Genomic DNA, 18864 nt, shown 5'->3' with positions numbered 1-18864 from the left:
ATCATTTGAATTATACACACTTCTAGAGTGTATTTAAAAGGTGTTCATCATATTAAATCTATTCAAGTAAATTTCAGGGATGTTTCTTTAGGGTTTCTTTTTTTTTAGTCAATGAGAGATTTAGTAATGATAGTTAGCAACTTTGGCTTTTATGAAACAAAGTTTGCATGAAATGAATGTTCATATCATTATTGTGCCTTATATTATATGAATAATGTTGTCCTTCTTTATTGCATGGCTGTGTAAGTGCAAGGCTTGCTTGCTCTCCTCATATGTTAGGCTGCTTAATTATGTAGGAGCAAGATATCATTGAACCATGTAATATACACACCTGTAAACCCACATTACATTTTATAATATGTAAATGCCTGAAAAGAATAAAAAATATAAGTCCCAATTTATGCTTATATATTTCCCAAGCTTCAAAATAAAAAAATAATCCAAGCTAGCCACTGCTGTTACTGCTGCATGAGGTATTAAAAAAAAATAAATGTGAACATGGCCCATTCGCTGCATCAAAAATTGTACACAGAATTGAGGATGCATTCACACTTTTCAAATTATCATAATGCAGACGTGCCGGTTATTCAGCGTTAATGAGGATTCAAGTGGAACAGCACCATAGAAAGTATGACTTTGGGAATGATCTTGACACTTTGTTCAGATATCTTGCTCCTATATATAGCATGGGACTGTGTATGACAACATTCATGTTTGCTGTATTGCACATGAAGCTTGAGTATTGCATCATCAAGGCACCTAACTAGACATGAAGTCTAGGGTTTCATTCCTGACCATGTTATCTTGAGGAAGGTATTAGAGCCCATATGTTCTGTTTCTTTTATCATACAGTGAATAAATGAAAATGCTTAAAGTAATTATGAAAAATAAATAATGAGACATTTTCATGAAGCACCTTAGCCACTTAGGTAGAGGTATTGTGGATAAGTGGATAAATCTTGGTAGGAAGAAATTCTGTAAATATTTGCATGCCTGATTATGCTAGCTGTGCTGAAGTTGGTGTAGTTATATAAAGCATTTTGAAACATTAAAGGCTTGGTCCCACTGCACTTAGGGATGCAGAGAGAATGTGAAAGTGAAAAGGAAAAGAATCTTGCCATCCGTTGGAAAAAGTCATGTATCCATTGTGTACTCTTTGCATTCGTGTTTCATACACTCTATATCCATGGAGCATCCGTCCACTGTGATTTCATTGTTCCCCCATTTTGTCCATTGTCTGGAGCGGATGAAAACGGATGGAGCCGCCACAAAATGTTGCTTGCCTGCTGTATCCATTGTTAATACGTTTTGGTTCCATCGTCCAGTGGGTCCAGGTTTTAATGTCAAGTGCTGTACATATTTGTTGCATATTATTTTTAGGTAGAACTTATTCTAAACAGTATCTATGTGCAACAATCTGTTAATAATTTCATGATGATAATGGCTGTAGCTAATTCCAAACATGTATATTGGTAATTTCAAACCCAAACTGCTTGATGTGACAGATACACTTCTTCATGTGTAATCAATGGAAAAATGGTAATAATGAATCAAGCTTATCTAATTTTCAATGTCTTCATAGAAAGAATGTAGTCTTAAAGAGAAATGCCAGTAGTTGCAGAAAACACTGATTTCATGAGAAAGTCTGTAAAACCAGGCTTAATTGTCAGAATAGCATCTAGATCTGGTACAGTTACATAAGCTGAACTTTGTGAAATCTTGAAATCTATGCTGAAAAATGTTCACACTGAAGATCACCAACACAGATAGGCACACGTGGGACAGTGTATTAATATTGCTGGAATAAAGACCCGACGGAAGTGACCGAATCCGCGCTTATTTTGCTTATTTCTCAGCAATTACACAATTTCTTCCAGAATCCTTTGGCACATATGTTTTATTCATACAAACAGACACTTGGGTGGTTATTATATTAGATTCTGTCAAAAGTCATTTTGAGATCGTTACCAAAACTGGAATTTATCTTTAACTTAAAAAATAAATTACAATGGCTGATCAGGATTTGCTCTTTCTGCTTTTATGAAAGTCTTGCATTGTTTTACTTTAAAATGAATGTTGAAACCAGTCTTTAAGAATGTGTTAAATTTGCTTGAAATAAGAATGCTGCTATATCATTCTACGGAGATATGCTGCATGAAAGAATACATTCTAGGGCTGCACAATATATATTTTTTGTTTTTCTGATTATGTCTAGCTTTACTTCCATGTTATGACAATAAAATTGTCCCTAATTAATAATTGTCAAACAATTGCCAGGGAATGTTCAGAAACCACTGTTTTCAGTTAGAACAAGGAGATGTGGAGATGAGGGATGAGATAATGACTAGGGATGACAGTTTCATGGGTTCCATGACATTTGCTCTGGCAGTAATTGCTCCAATGGAAAACCTGTACGTTAAGCCACACATGAAAACTAACTTCGGAAGTTACATGTAGGTTTCATGTTTGGCTTAACGTGCAGGTTTTCCAAAACTGAATAAACGCTAATCTTTACATTATTCTGAACCCAAAACTCTATTATAATCCTAACTCTAACCCTATGCCCTCTGAGATATCAAGACTGGAACAAATGTTGCAGGAGCAAACGTTGTGTCACCATTTCATGACCCTATCCTCGGAGACCCTTATAAGTTAGATAGGGTAGAGAAGACGGTTTCTGGTTTTTAAAGCAGTTCAAGGCAAATTTTTCATCAAACTCACATTAGAATTTGACTGTTTACAACATTTTGGGGAATGATAAATTATGGACCCAAAATTGCCTATTCATTTTAGTTAGAATGTAACAATATATCAATTTTATCATGATATTGTGTAGCTGTGTTGCAGACCATTTCTATTGCATTTTGACTAAATGCACATTGTTGATGATAGTGGTCATCTGTGTTCATTGATTATATTGATTGATGTTAGTTGTCTATTATGCATGCATATTTATCTGTCATTTCCTTAAGTCTGTTGTTATGTATATACTTTAATAGTAATAATACAGTGTATAATGCTATTATAGAGTATTTAAACTGATAAAATGCCAGACTTAAAGGTGGTTTTGAATCAGTGGTTTTAAGACGATGATAGTTTATTGTCCTGAAGCTGTGGTGAGCCAAGGGAATTTCTGCTTTTCATAATAAAACTTCAAAGTTGGTAGGCCTGCAGACCCACCAAACTGTTTTGTTCATAATGTTATCACCAAACGTTCGTCCTTGCCACTTCTATTAAACACTTTGCCCCCTCTGTTTTCCTTCATCCACTTCTCTATAGCCTGTTGTCCAAACAGAAGCAGTACCGGGACACGAGCCGGGAGATCCAGGAGCTACGGTGTCAAGAAGCCAAGCTTGCTACTCAGTACTCTATGCTTGATGCCAAGCTGGGGGAGATGGGGGACGAGGACAACCTTCCGCCCGGCATCGTCTTCCCGGAAGGAGGCGGCACGGGGACGCTCTCCACCCGAAGCACCATACAGAGTCCTAACCTCAACTCAGTGAGTCCACATGTAAATCATATTCCTTACTCTTGATTTTTTTTTTTTACTTATTTCATATTCATATTAGCTTCACGAAGAGGCACTCCTTAGGGGGACATGACAGTTGCTCCCACGACGATTGCTCCATGCTTAATTTCGTCAAAGATGCAGGGTTAGGGTTGCAGTAGGGTTTTATGCTGGGTTTAGGGTGAGATTTTAGGGTACAGATTTAAATCTAGGGTTAAGTTGGTCATTCAATTAGTGTGTGGAATTTAGAGCGGAGCAATTGTCGCCAGAGCAAATGTCATGGAACCCTCCTTAGTACCATGCATTGTTACTTTTTCTTTTTCCGAATTCATATAGGAGCCAGGGAATTATTAGTTTGAGGAATAATGTTCTGGGTTAAGACTAGTCACTCTAAAATCTCAAACAGAACCCCAATCTAAATAGGTGAGATATCTCATATTCACACTCTACATTGGAAAGAAACCAATCTGTGTTTACCACTCTCCATTCAGAACCCTAACCTGAATTCAATGATTCCTTCTTTATTGATATTTTTATCAATTTTGTTATTTCTTGTACTTAACTGATATTAGCTGAGAAGTTATTACTTAAAAAATAGGGTTTCTGGGTTTTGGGATTCTGTATAAAAGAATTTTTCTTGCCATCCTTTATACTCATTATGATGATATGGGAGGTGATGATTCATTATCATCATCACCATCATTATCAGCTCATTAACATCTTGATGATGATCATCAAAATCATGATCACCATCATCATCATCTCATCACCATCATCAATCAACATCATCAGTCAACATCATCACCATCATCATCACCATCATCACCCATCATCATCATCACCATTATCAGCTCATTAACATCTTGATGATCATCATCAAAATCATGATCACCATCATCATCATCTCATCACCATCATCAATCAACATCATCACCATCATCATCACCCATCATCACCCATCATCATCATCACCATTATCAGCTCATTAACATCTTGATGATCATCATCAAAATCATGATTACCATCATCATCATCATCTCATCACCATCATCAATCAACATCATCACCATCATCATCACCCATCATCATCATCACCATTATCAGCTCATTAACATCTTGATGATCATCATCAAAATCATGATTACCATCATCATCATCTCATCACCATCATCAATCAACATCATCACCCATCATCACCCATCATCATCATCACCCATCATCATCATCACCATTATCAGCTCATTAACATCTTGATGATCATCATCAAAATCATGATTACCATCATCATCATCATCTCATCACCATCATCAATCAACATCATCACCATCATCATCACCCATCATCATCATCACCATTATCAGCTCATTAACATCTTGATGATCATCATCAAAATCATGATTACCATCATCATCTCATCACCATCATCAATCAACATCATCACCATCATCATCACCCATCATCACCCATCATCATCATCACCATTATCAGCTCATTAACATCTTGATGATCATCATCAAAATCATGATTACCATCATCATCATCTCATCACCATCATCAATCAACATCATCACCATCATCATCACACATCATCATCATCACCATTATCAGCTCATTAACATCTTGATGATCATCATCAAAATCATGATTACCATCATCATCATCTCATCACCATCATCAATCAACATCATCACCATCATCATCACCCATCATCATCATCACCATTATCAGCTCATTAACATCTTGATGATCATCATCAAAATCATGATTACCATCATCATCATCTCATCACCATCATCAATCAACATCATCACCATCATCATCACCCATCATCATCATCACCATTATCAGCTCATTAACATCTTGATGATCATCATCAAAATCATGATTACCATCATCACCATCATCAATCAACATCATCACCATCATCATCACCCATCATCATCATCACCATTATCAGCTCATTAACATCTTGATGATCATCATCAAAATCATGATTACCATCATCATCATCTCATCACCATCATCAATCAACATCATCAATCAACATTATCACCATCATCATCACCATCATCACCCATCATCATGATCACCATCATCAATCAACATCACCATCATCAATCAACATCACCATCATCATCATCACCATCATGATCGTCATCATCACCGTCATCATACTCCTCCTTTCTCTTCATCTTTATCATCAATAATCATCGTCATCACCATCATTGTCATCATTGTCATCATCCTCCTTATGATCATCATCATCCTTCTCATATTCATCAACAATAATCATCATCATCATTGTCATCATCATTATCATTGTCCTCATCCTCATCACCTCCATCACCATCAATATCATAATCATCTGCTTCATTCATTATCATCATTTCAGTATGATATGATCATTAATAATGGATGTTTTTCTACTCATATTGATATTTTATTTGCCAGAGCACAGATTCAACGACAGAGCAGAAAAGTATGAGGTCTCACATGGCAAAGATGACCAAGATCTTCAAAGGGAGAGGCCATGACAGCTCACATGAGGTAAGATCTAGAGCCATTCTGAAAGTATTGTGGTAAAGTGGTACTGCCTACTGTCAATCAGTTAGTGGGTCATGGGTTCAAATCCCATCAGTGAAATTAAGTTCATCCACACAGTGCAGCACTTGATCCACGTGTAGTTGGGGTACCTGGCCTTTCTAACTTCTTTATCGGTTGGATTAATTGTAGTAATTTTTTTTTCTTTCATTCTGGGATCACCCTTATGAGAGACTAATGCTTGTTTACTTTAAACATCCACCTGTCACATTCGTGGTATTTACGTTTTTTATTAACCAATATATTTTGATATTATTGTGTCATTGCTTGTAGGCACTCCTAAAACAAAAGTGACTTGATAATTGTGCATCTCCTTGAAACATCTGAATGTGGGCTGGTGTATTCATAATGAATGTTCATGTGTGATAGAAAATTTCATCTCTCACCAAATGAAACATTCTGTCCATTGCACAAAATATTATTTGTTTTTATATGACACCTAAACATATATCCTCGTCATTTGACATTTTTATGAATTTGGAAATGAGAGAATTAACTTATATTTGGTGTATGTTATACATGCTGCAAAAGAATGATGACTTCATTGTAAAAATGGGCTGAATGACCGATATCAAACAGTCAAGTGACACGGATCATATTTTAACCTCTATAGCCCTGGGTCCTCTTGCATAACAATAACTTTGCCACCTAATGTTTATTTACACAACTATTTGAAAAAGATTTGTAAAAAAGGCCAAGTCATTATTACTTATTGTGAAGTGCTACTAACTAGTGAAAGTTTATCATGATTTATGTGGTTAAAGAATGTAGCCATTAGTTTATGTGCATGCAAGTCATTTGTTGATGCTTTAGTTCAGCACACATTTCTAGCCAATGCATTGTATAAATCAAATTATTGTAAGTTAATAATGATAATAAATTCAGATTTATATAGCGCACATATCTATCAGTAATGACACTCAAGGCACATAATGAACATAAGACAATTTATACAATACAGAAAATGAAATAAATAAATAGTTAAGATCATGATGGCAGAATTGCAGACATCTCCGGTATCAGTGTTGACAATGATGTCCAAACCCACTGTTATTTGCACCTTGTGCTTGTGGGTGTATTCTCAATATCCTCAAGTGTGCTCCGTTGCCACTTTTACATAATATTTAATGATTCAGGTGTAAACAACCCTTCTAAACTTTCGTACTCATATAGTTTACAGTAACCATACATGTGCTTTTCAATGGGTGTCAGTGTTATGGTAGAGAATACAGAGACTTTGTTGTAAATACCTCTGTAAAGTAGTTTTTATTTGTATAGTTACTCTCATATAAATCATCATAATGAAACACCCTATCGCATGATTTACACATTGTATGAACAACCCCATTAGTTTTCTATGTGTATTGTTCATACCAACCATACTGTTCAGAGGGAACCATGGTTATGGTACAGAAGACAGACTAATCAGTCCATGATGGCAGTGAGTGTGAAGGTAACCTCGGCATGCTCATCCTGGAGCATCATGGGAAGGAATTGCAAATTTAGAATGTCAAATAATTCTACCTTTTGAGAGAATGTGTTGCATGATTATTTCTTCAATGCATTATGGAATGAAATAAAATCTGGAAACAAGGTCGTTTTTGAGATCTTAGCTTCTTGATTGAAAATGGACTTTTCTCTCATTATAGCTCTCCATAGCTCCTACCCTCCTACCCTGCAATATGGATTAAAATCTGAACTATTATTTTATCCGATTTGTAAAATATATTGCCACACATAGAAAAGCATGTACTCCAAAATGGGTTATTAGATTGATGTCACGATTGTTAATCACTGATTGTTTTACAATTATAAACACATTCATAGGCTTTACATGTATTTTTAAATGTCAAGCAGATTACTTATGATCCCTTGCTTTAATGAATAGGGTAATTGCATGTACATATCATTTCTGTACAGAAAAGTAAAACGATGAGCATGATAATGGTATGTTAATGTAATGGAATTCTTGCATGCTATAAATATATTTGGCAATCTTGATCATATAATGTAATCATCATCTCACATAGTTAATGACATAGTTGGGCATGTTGTAGATGTTAGATTTGATTATCAATATCATCAGCATTGTCAGAATCATCACCACCACCACCACCAGAACCGTCATCATCATCGTCGTCGTCATTGTCATCAGCATCATCATAATCGTCATCATTATTATCATCATCATCATCTTCGTCATTATCATCATCATCGTAATCATCGTCATTATCATCATCATTATTGTCATTATCATCTTTGTTGTCATCATCATCATCCACCACATCATAACTTTAATTGTAAATGATATGTCAATATTATCTTTGTCAGTCAATATATTTTTTTGCCATTCTGATGTTCTTCTTAATCTTCAAACTCATCATATTCATCAACAACAGCTACATCATCAAGAGCAATATCACTAGTACCAGTATCAGATAGTCATCATCTTAGCATCACAGTTGTCCCCTCTTCCTCTTTTTATTTGTCTTCCTCCTCTATTTTGGGGGTCATTATCATCTTCTATCTCTGCACATACATCCCCCTTTTCCATTTATTCCTACTCTTCATTCTCATCATCCTCCACTTTCACAGCATCTTGCTCTCCTCCTGCCCTCTCTATCCATCTTTTTCTTATACTCATTCTCTACCTCTTTCTCTTCCTCTTCTTTCCTATCCGTCCTTCTCATTTTCTTTCTTTTCCTCTTCTTCATCCTCCCCTCCTCCACCCTCTCCATCGTACTACATCACCATAGTATCTGTCAACACCATTAGACAATAGCATACGTGTATCAATATCAACATCACCATCAATACTTAATGTTCTAATCTTCAGTTATAAACATAACAAACTAAAGGCAGTGTTGCATGTTTTGATTTGCTTGTATTAGTGATTTATGAATCTGCATGTTGACATTACATATGGGGTTTAGGGGTCCATGTTATCGTATACATAGAGGACTGAAACATGGTGTTTTGGGTATGCGGTTACCATAGCAATATTTGTAATCTTTGTCATTTTGTATCTCTATTGTAGATAAGCATAGTAATACATTTATAAATGTACAATATACATTTCAAAATATCAATGATAATCAATGGTACACTTCAGTGATAATGTTACTGAAACATTTTTTTATGAATTTTGAGCTAAAATATTTGGGTGTTTAATTGTTCATATATGACTCTACATCAGTAAGTATCAAATTTTATCACTTGTACATATGTATTGTGATGTCATTTGAAATCATGAAAAAGGGGAAACATTTGTTTCATTTAGTCATGTACTTGAAACTCATTTTCTTAAGCTTACTCTGTAAAACCCCATATCCCTCATACTTATATTAATTTTTTTTTTTAAAGCAAAAAAAACGAAAAAACAAACAAACATAGAAAACATATTTTTGTACATGTACTGTACTAAAATACAAAGCACTATTTTATTGACCCCCATTCAAATCCAAATTCCTGCTTTGTTCCTGAAAAAGAAAAAAAAATTGTAACACCTTGTTTACTTTACTGGTAAATCATGCCAATAACTCTTATGTTTTCAATTCTACCCAATCCCCACTTAAAATGTGTGAAATACTAGGATGAACACTAGTTTTAATGCAGATAAGTACTATGTATTCTAACCTGTCTATTATGGCCAACCAATGGAAACAGATAAGATGACCATTGTTGACAGATGACCTTTATAGATAGGCTCTATAGCACATATATGTGTATTCATTTCAAATGTGAGATACTTAACTCTGTTTATATTTTCAGTAATATATCTACATTAAAAACAAATTACCCTCTAGCACTATTGCATGAACATTTTATATTAATTTTTTCCCCCTTCAAATCCAGCCAAGCAATAACCAACCTACAGAGCTCCCCCTCGAGGAGGAAGAATTCTACCATGGTGCGTTACCGAGGAAAGAAACAGAAATGTTACTGGTCAACGATGGGGATTTCTTGGTTAGAGAGAAGAGCGATGCCTGGGACGCTATGTCCTGTCGGCAAAGCATGCTGGGAAGGTCCGACACTTCCCCATCCAGATAAACGATGAGGTATGACAGATTTTTAAAGTAAATGAAAATTGGTTTTACATTCATCGTGTGAAACCTTGATTTGCTTTATATAGTTGTGCTTCCTTGTATTAAAAAAATGTAGCAAAGATTTTGTTTGCTTCTCTGTTATGTTACTTGTTTTCAGATACTGTGGTTGGACTTTTTTTCAAATTTTTTTATTATAGGGTAGAATAAACAATGATCTAAACATGAAAATCAATAAAAGCAGTTATGAGTCCTAGAATTCATTTGAAAAATTGGTTTCCAATTGTTTATAATTAAGAATTCAATGGGAAAAATAAATGCTGCTGCCATATGAGATGATTTAAGTTCTAAACCTAGATCTTCTAATAATACCCTCTCTATATGGTTCTCTCTGCTTTCTTCTAGAATATGTATCGCCTTGAGGGTGATGCTTTCCCAACGGTGGGAGAACTCATCCGCTTCCAGCTGAACAGCAGACAGCCCGTTACTAAGGCCTCGCAGGCCATACTCCTCAACAGGGTGTGTCGGGTCAGGAACGAGCACGATCTTAGACATGAGGAGATTGATCTAGAGGAGAAGCTGGGAGCGGTAAGTAAAACAAGCTAAAACAAATAGTTGGAATGTGAGAAAGGTAGCGTGTATTGGGTCACAAATGAATATGATCTTAGACATGAGGTTATCGACTAGAAGCTGTGTGCTGGAAAACCCTATTCAACTTGTAGGGTCTCCCAATGGGTGATGGAATCGGGTAGTGCATGGGGAAAACAGGTTACAGTGGTAGAGATGTGGAGCCATTTGAAAAAAAAATTTGAGATTCTAGAAGATTGCTTCTTTTTCTTTTATTGGCCCTATCAATTGATATTCTTTCCTTTCCTTATCATCTCCCTCAAGGGTCATTTTGGTGATGTTCATCGAGGAAGGATAAAGAGGACCCAGCTTGCTGTAGCAGTGAAGACGTGCAAAGAGACGGTTGACGCGGCAACCAGGAGGAAGTTCCTCCAAGAGGCTAATATTCTTAAACAGTACGACCACGTCAACATTGTCAAGCTCATTGGAGTCTGCACGGACAAGCATCCTATCTATATAGTCATGGAACTCGTGCCTGGTAAGGTTGTTTCTGTCACTACTTCTGTATTATCCTCATCTTCTCCTCCTCAGTCTCCATCATGCTTCTCTTCAACTTTACCTCATCTCTTCTTCCTCATCTTCTCCTCCTCTTCTCTCCTCTCATCATCATGTCCTTTTTTCTCTCTTTATTTTACTCTTTTTCTTCCTCCTTTTTCTCATGTTTTCTTTTCTTCCTCTCTTTGTTCTTCTTCATCTTCTTCTTTCACTGCCTCTTCATTATTTCTTCCTCCATTTTCCCTCCTGTACCTCTCAAAGGCAACTCCTCTTTCTCTCCCCCTTTCTTATGTCTTCTCCCCTCCCTCTCTTCCTACGTCTCTTATCTGATACAGTGTACATTTAAAATTATTTTGTTGAAATACCAAGCTAGCTATAGTATTCTGCTTGCAAATTTCTTTCTCATTCAGATGTTCATGAATACATTACCCCACAAGACTTTCAGTGATATTCATAGCAATATACCTATTTCAGTTAGATTAACATGAGAATTGTTTAACTCACGCTTTTTATTATAAGTCTAGTACTTAATAAAAATGGTACATTGCAATCAAGTTAACAGCAACTCACTTCAGATTACAACTTCATGGACATCGGGATTAATCCATTGTAGTTATGCGTGAACAAAATCACATACCACATGAATAAGGTATCAAACAGTTGTATGTTGACGATGGGACTTTCAACTAATCTACTTTTTCTGTGGTGTAGACACATTTTAAAACTCACTCGGAATATTAATTCACATTCTTTTCTTTTTTTCTTCTGTTACACCCCTCCCATCTTCTGTCACTCAGGTGGTGACCTGCTATCTTTCTTGAGGAATGATCAGAATGAACTATCCACCAAGCAACGTGTCAAGATGGGTGAAGATGCTGCCTCTGGGATGGCCTATCTGGAGTCTAAACAGTGTATACACAGGTCAGAGCCATACTAATGCAGCTTCCTTGAGGTTTAGAGGGTTGTAACAGTAGTGACATTGTAGGCCAAAGTACCCACTAGATTTAAGAATGGAAAAGCTGTATGAATGGTGAAAGTGCAGTGGTTCTGACTCTCATCCTTCAATCAGGGAGTTGTAGGTTTAATCTTATTTCAGGAATTAATTTCGTTCAGCAAGAAATTGATCCAGCTGACTTGAGGAGGTTTGGAGGATTTAAGTTATTATTATTATTTTTTTATTATTTTTATTTGGCATTTCAATAAAGATCAAGATACAAAGTAAATACATGAGTATAAAAGAGAAAAGTAACAAGGATGTCTACACTACCAGTCCAGGTTGCCTGGGAAAGGAAAAAAGTAAAACAAATTACTGTAGCATGCAGGGTTTCCACCCAGACCTGGACTTGTAAGGTGACATGCAAGAATAAAGCACATACATTTAATTTACATTGAACAGTAATAATTAGGCTAGAAATAACATTTTTTAAATTATATGTTGGAGAACAAGGAAATATATATTGAAAAAAAAATCGATGGCTAAACTTATGAGTAAAGTCATGAAAATTTGTATTTTATGGTACTTTACTGAATTTACCTTTTGGAACTTTCATATATTTAATGCAAGATGTGATTTGTTAAAAAATTTGTGTCATATTTTGATCATGTAGTGTGCGGTGGGCTTTATGACTAAACTTACATCTTATACCTGTCGTTTTACAGAGATTTGGCTGCTAGAAACTGCCTGGTAGGAAACAAGAATATAATTAAGATAAGTGACTTTGGTATGTCAAGAGAAGATGATGTCTACACGATACGTGAGGGCGCCATGAGGCAAATTCCTATCAAATGGACCGCTCCGGAGGCTATGAACTTTGGTGAGTTAATACAACTGGTGATCTTTCACTAAGAATTGAGTGTGGTTTAGAGTCATGCTTAAACGCCAACCCGCACACGATGTCAAACACATCCTCATTGACCTCATTTTTAACTCGTACTTGAATTTGGTTCCATGACGTTTGCCCCAGCGACAATTGCTCCAATTGAAAATCTGCATGTTATGCCAAACATAAAATCTAACCGCCAAACTAAATAAACCCTAATCCTTACCTTTGCACAATTCAGAATAAAACTCTACTACAATCCAAAGTCTAACCTGGTGCCCTCTGAGATATTAAGGCCAGAGTTATGTCCTGTCACCATCAAATTACTGCCTTGGTTATTGAATTCCATAGGCAGGGTGTTTTTCAAGTGTCAATATTTTAATGATCCTCTCCTCCTTCTCTTTTCTCTTGCAGGTAAATACACATCTATGTCTGATGTGTGGAGCTTTGGTATTCTCCTATGGGAGATATTCTCAAACGGGAGTACACCGTACCCTGGCATGACGAATAATGAAGCTAGGGAGAAAGTGCAGCAAGGTGTGTAGGATAAAATTATATGTGTTTGTATGATTCATTCACACATGAAGCAGGAAACTGTTTCCAGACACATCTCTGTAGGGTTCTTTCACACCTAAAGCAGGAAACTTACAGTTTGGAACATTTTTCAAGCAAATGCCTTTGTAGGGTTCATTCATGTTATATGAAGCAGGAATTTTTAAGCTTTTGATGTTCTGAAACAAGACTAATTTTAAATTTGGGGCAGAAAACTTGCAGTTTCTAATGTTTTCAAACACGTATCTCTGTAGGGTTCATTCATATATTAAACAGGAAATTTACAGTTTATGTTTTTCATACAGTGTAGATGGACAAGTGAGAACACACCACACATCTACAAAAGCAAAATATGTGGAAATTGTTTTATGAACATTGACCAATTGTTGTATCCACAATTTATTAAGATTAAACAGTGAGCTCACACCACAAAAACAAGAGTGAATTTCATGGAATTTAGAGCCCTGTGACAAAAGCATGCATTCTTGTTTTTAACTGTACTTTTGTCACTGCATTAGGCATAGGATTCACGCTTTGACTTAAAAGTGCAACAACTTTTATGTTATAGATCTTAATAATGATAATAATACCAGCATTCTTATAGAGTGCATATCACTGCCAAATGCATCCAAATGTGCCATTTGAAAAGTTCATTGAAAAAAAAAGTTGCTGGCAATCACAGCATTAACTTATTTAAAATACATCTAATACAAGTTTGCTTTTTAAAGTGGATTTAACACTTGGATGTAGCAGAAGTCCTTACCTATGATTGGGTGATATTCCAGGGAGTGAAGGGGGCAAAAGATTCAGTTGTTTGAACCTTTGTCTTTCTGTGGAGCATTATGGCCCAGTGGATAAGTCTCTGGACTTTGAAACAAAGGGTTGTGGGTTGAAATCCTAGCCATGGCATAGTTCCCTTCAGCAAGAAATTTATCTGAATTTTGCTGCACTCAACCCAGGTGAGGTGAATGGGTACCTGGCAGGAATTAATTCCTTGAAATATGTATGTGGCGTAATCTGAGTATTAAAGTCCTTTGTAAGTGCATAGAGACTATATAATTCATGTGATATGCGCCATACAAGATCTGTCTATTATTGAATATTATTATTATTTCTCCTGTTGCTAGGTTACCGTATGCCACCACCAGATAACACCCCTGATGAGGTTAGGATACTGATGGAGAATTGCTGGAAGATGGTGGATGAGGACCGGCCAAAGTTCAAAGACGCTCAGTCGACCCTCAAGAGGGCTTATAAGTCGGTGCGGTAATGGTACGCAACATCTGAGGGCGCCAAGCACATGTCCTCGATTTAGGATGTCTTATTGATTTTATCATATTCTTCCATGCACCTTAGGGGGTAGGGGATAATTTTTTTTTTAATGCATTGGCGATTCTCAAGAGAGTTTTTAAGTCAGGCCACAATTTCCTCATCTGTAGGGTGACCGTGTTTCGTTGATTTTGTCATATTTTGATTAAAAGAGATCGATTCTAGGAAGTTATTCACCTGAGGGGAGTGATGCAGGAAGGGAGGGAGGGTATTGCATGGGAAATTCTGAATAGATTTATTTTAGTAAAATGTCCTCTTTATTTTGTGTGTTTCATAGATTTCGTCAAATTTTCCTCATCAGGGGGCAATTCTTGGAATTTATGCACCTTAGAGATGGGGTGTAGAGAGGGGGTGGGGCTATTCTTAAAATGCATGGGGAATTTTCTAGAGCCAAACATATCAACTTCTCCAAAGTCTTTCTAACTATTCATCCAATCCACCCAACACTTCTGTTTAAGGTTATTTGTATTTCATGTCATAGAAACCGAATTCCTTTGATTTAGTTATCATCCACATCTTCATGAATATATTATAGTTTGAAACAAATATTTGACAATTAAACAGATCTACCCCATAATTTTTTTATAGAAATGGTATCCCACGACATCATTCTCGCATTACTCATATCAATTTTACAGAAAGGCATCTGATTTCAAGTATACATGGCTGGATATTAGCTTGGATTTGGCTCTCGTTTGAGTAATCAACCTTTTAATGAAAAATGAAATCATAATGACTGTGACTTTTGTGTATATCTGCTTTTAAATGTGCAGAAATTTGTCAGCATTTTGTTTACTCTTCCTGTCATTACAATCATAAAACAACTCACATTGATGATTTTTTTTTTCACTCTATATTTTTCCATTTGAATAAGAATCCTATGTACAATAAAAACATCTCCACAAATAACCAACTTGAGGAATTAATTTTCACTCTGTTTTTCTCCATTTTAATGGGAATGCTAATTTTTCATTTGAACGTTAAAATATCTTCCCTAGTTACCAACATGATGTTGTAAGATTGCGATTAAGGGAAAGACATTGTTGCTTAAAGCTATAAAAAAAACACATTGTTTTGAAGAAATAAATTCAACAACACCTTTATTCTTAAGACTTTGTTTGTTCTTCTGCTTTTTTCTTCATGGGGATAGCGGTAGGCTTAGGAGAAGGTGTTCGTTGGTTGTTTTGTAATAGCACTACACAATTATGTTTATATTTTGGGCAGTTGGTCTAATTTGCTATTCAAAATCTTTACTGGGGGAATCTGGTCTGGATATGCAGCCAAAAGTCTGTGGCATTGGATCGTGCACAGAGATTGAACCAGCAAGTTGTATTTGTGCTAGTCTTATGTCAAGACCCACTTCAAAGTTTCAGTCAGGGTCTGTGCCTACAGACTATATATAATCTCTTCTCCTTCCAGTATCAGAGATGTATGATTGCTTGGGATATGATTCCAAACGTATATATATATATATTCAAAAGAAAAATTATGCAATATAAATAGTTTATTTTGACAAATTAATCTGTAATTTTTTTATGTGAATAAATGCTTTATTGTTCACAACTGTAAATTAATCACAATGTACAGCTCACCTGAAGACAAAATGATAACTCTTTGAAAATGTCCAGTAGAATTATCCATGTTGCTCTTAGAAGACGAATAATGTATATTACATTGAAATACATTATATATATATTTTCTAGTACTGTGTAATTAGAATTTATGTTATTTCAAAGTTAATATTGGGAGCAATGAGATCTGCAAAAAAAATCAACTCATGAAAATTTATTTTCTGTGTATTCCTGATGAACTGGAATGCTAGAAAAATCTGATATTCAGACATTGTATATTGAAATCTAATCCTTCTTCTTATTTTCCATTTATAAAATGGATACTGATCTATCGGCTTATTAGACTAGATGAATTCCTTTACGTTTCTTTCATCTCCTCACAAAACCTTGTAATGGGGGCTAAGGAACTGACTATAAATCTAGAAGGGGAAATTATGAACTATATTACAGTATAAACTGATAGCACCCACCTGTATAGAAGGGTATCCTTTTTTATAAAAGGGGGAAGTCCATCAAGTTGGTTTGATTTTTTTTGTGACATACCAGAACTATAAAAAAAACGTGTCTCATTTAAACTAGCCTTATATCTCCAAATGATTCCTTCAGCAAAGGTTCACTAATTAAACATCATGATTTGTTGCAACTTGAGACCTGTCAATCTATTGCCAATGATGTATTTATGAATGTGATGTCCATGTAACATTGCTAAAAAAAGTTAATTTGAACTACGACAAATCCAGAAAAGATTGCATTATCAAACATGAATTGCTATGGTACGAGACATTCCTCACATTGACACATCTAATCTGAGCCACATCTGAATTGATTTTTCACAATGAAAAAGAATAGTTGATACATACATTACATGGACAACTTGTCATTTTTTACCCAACCGGATGGACCTGGATAAAAACCTTAAATATGATTTCCCTTGAGCAAATTTCAAAATATAGAAATATGTAGTAGAGAAACCTAGCCATGTAGACCCCTTTTCTAAAGTCTTTCATTGTTTAATAATCCAACTTATACAGCATCTGTATCCATGACACTGATTTAGACAGATGGTAAACTCGGAACATTAAGGCTCATGACATGATACATTCTTTTAAACATTCTAGTATGATATCAAATAGGAAGTGATATAATATCATTTCACAATGGGGATTTATGACAGCCTATATTCTTTTAAACCTTCTAGTATAATATCAAGTAGTAAGTGATATAATATAAGTTAGCAATGGGGGTTTATGACAAGCTATATTCTTTTAAACACTCCAGTACAATAGGAAATAATAAGTGATCATGTTGTATTATATATCAATATGGATTTCATATTACAGTCAGTTATTGAGTAATACACTTGGCCTGGCAGTTTGGTTATGTTTCTGTTCAAACATCTAAAGTGCCTTCGTGTTAACATTGTAGGATAGACATTTGTGTTGTATATCATTTCAACAGTGCATTAGATATTGTCTTTCCACGTACTTATATTTTCAACTCATTTAAAATATATGCCTTTAGTGTTTTTGTATTAAACTTTTCTAGAACAATCTGTGGTTACAATCATGCCTTTCACTCACACCATATATTGTAAATGTGTATGATTATGATAGCGTCATTATCATTGTATATAGAAAAAAAATACAGAAAATTGTATGTATGTACTAAATTTGCTATTTATAACGATTCCTACCATTTCTGACCATTTTTTTTTAAATGGTCGGTAGACAAAAGTTTGTACATTTTGGCTGTGTATCGTGTACATGTCATAAACTTTAATGTATGTATTGGAATGTAGAAATTTATATATTTTCAGCTGTATATAAGACATATAGAGCCTGTAAAGATTTGTTTTTCTAAAAGTTAGTAGCATTGTCTTCTCTTTTAGATCAGCCCTTTTCCTTGATTTAATTTCCTCACTATTGCATCATGTCTACACATGTGATAAGAAAAGATATATAAAAATTATATGCAGATTTATCTAGCGCTTAATAAATATGTTTTTAAGCATGAAATGATCAAAGTCCAATGATAGCACAAAGGCATTGTGAGGAAAAACATAGAAGTTTGGAGGCTGTAACAAAAATGACTTTAGTGAGTGAGAGAGAGAGAGAGAGAGAGGGAGAGATTGGAAGGAAGAATTAACCCCCCAAAAAACTTCCTTTTTTTTTAAATATTAATGGCTATCATGGTCCCAACATTTGCTCATTCAGTATAGGTCACCATAGTAACACAGAAATGCCATTTTGTCAAAATTGGATATAATATTTTAGGAAAATTTATCAATATCGTATTTGAATTTTGTCAATAATTCTCTT

General features: G+C 35.2%; 1 protein-coding gene across 1 annotated transcript in view; it reads left to right on the top strand.

The window, feature by feature from the left end:
* The window catches only part of LOC121411415 (tyrosine-protein kinase Fer-like), a 72349-nt gene extending 53762 nt beyond the window's left edge, over positions 1-18587 (top strand). The window contains 11 exon segments of the mRNA XM_041604141.1: positions 3280-3511; positions 5960-6055; positions 7500-7562; positions 9965-10094; positions 10097-10167; positions 10558-10740; positions 11044-11257; positions 12072-12195; positions 12934-13088; positions 13509-13631; positions 14774-18587. Of these exon segments, the coding sequence (XP_041460075.1) occupies positions 3280-3511; positions 5960-6055; positions 7500-7562; positions 9965-10094; positions 10097-10167; positions 10558-10740; positions 11044-11257; positions 12072-12195; positions 12934-13088; positions 13509-13631; positions 14774-14916 (1534 nt within the window). The 3' untranslated portion in view covers positions 14917-18587.
* The last annotated feature ends 277 nt before the right edge of the window (positions 18588-18864 follow it).

Source organism: Lytechinus variegatus, chromosome 3 (genome assembly GCF_018143015.1).
Source record: "Lytechinus variegatus isolate NC3 chromosome 3, Lvar_3.0, whole genome shotgun sequence".
Lineage (NCBI taxonomy): Eukaryota > Metazoa > Echinodermata > Echinoidea > Temnopleuroida > Toxopneustidae > Lytechinus > Lytechinus variegatus.
This window is presented reverse-complemented; position numbering and strand designations above follow the sequence as displayed.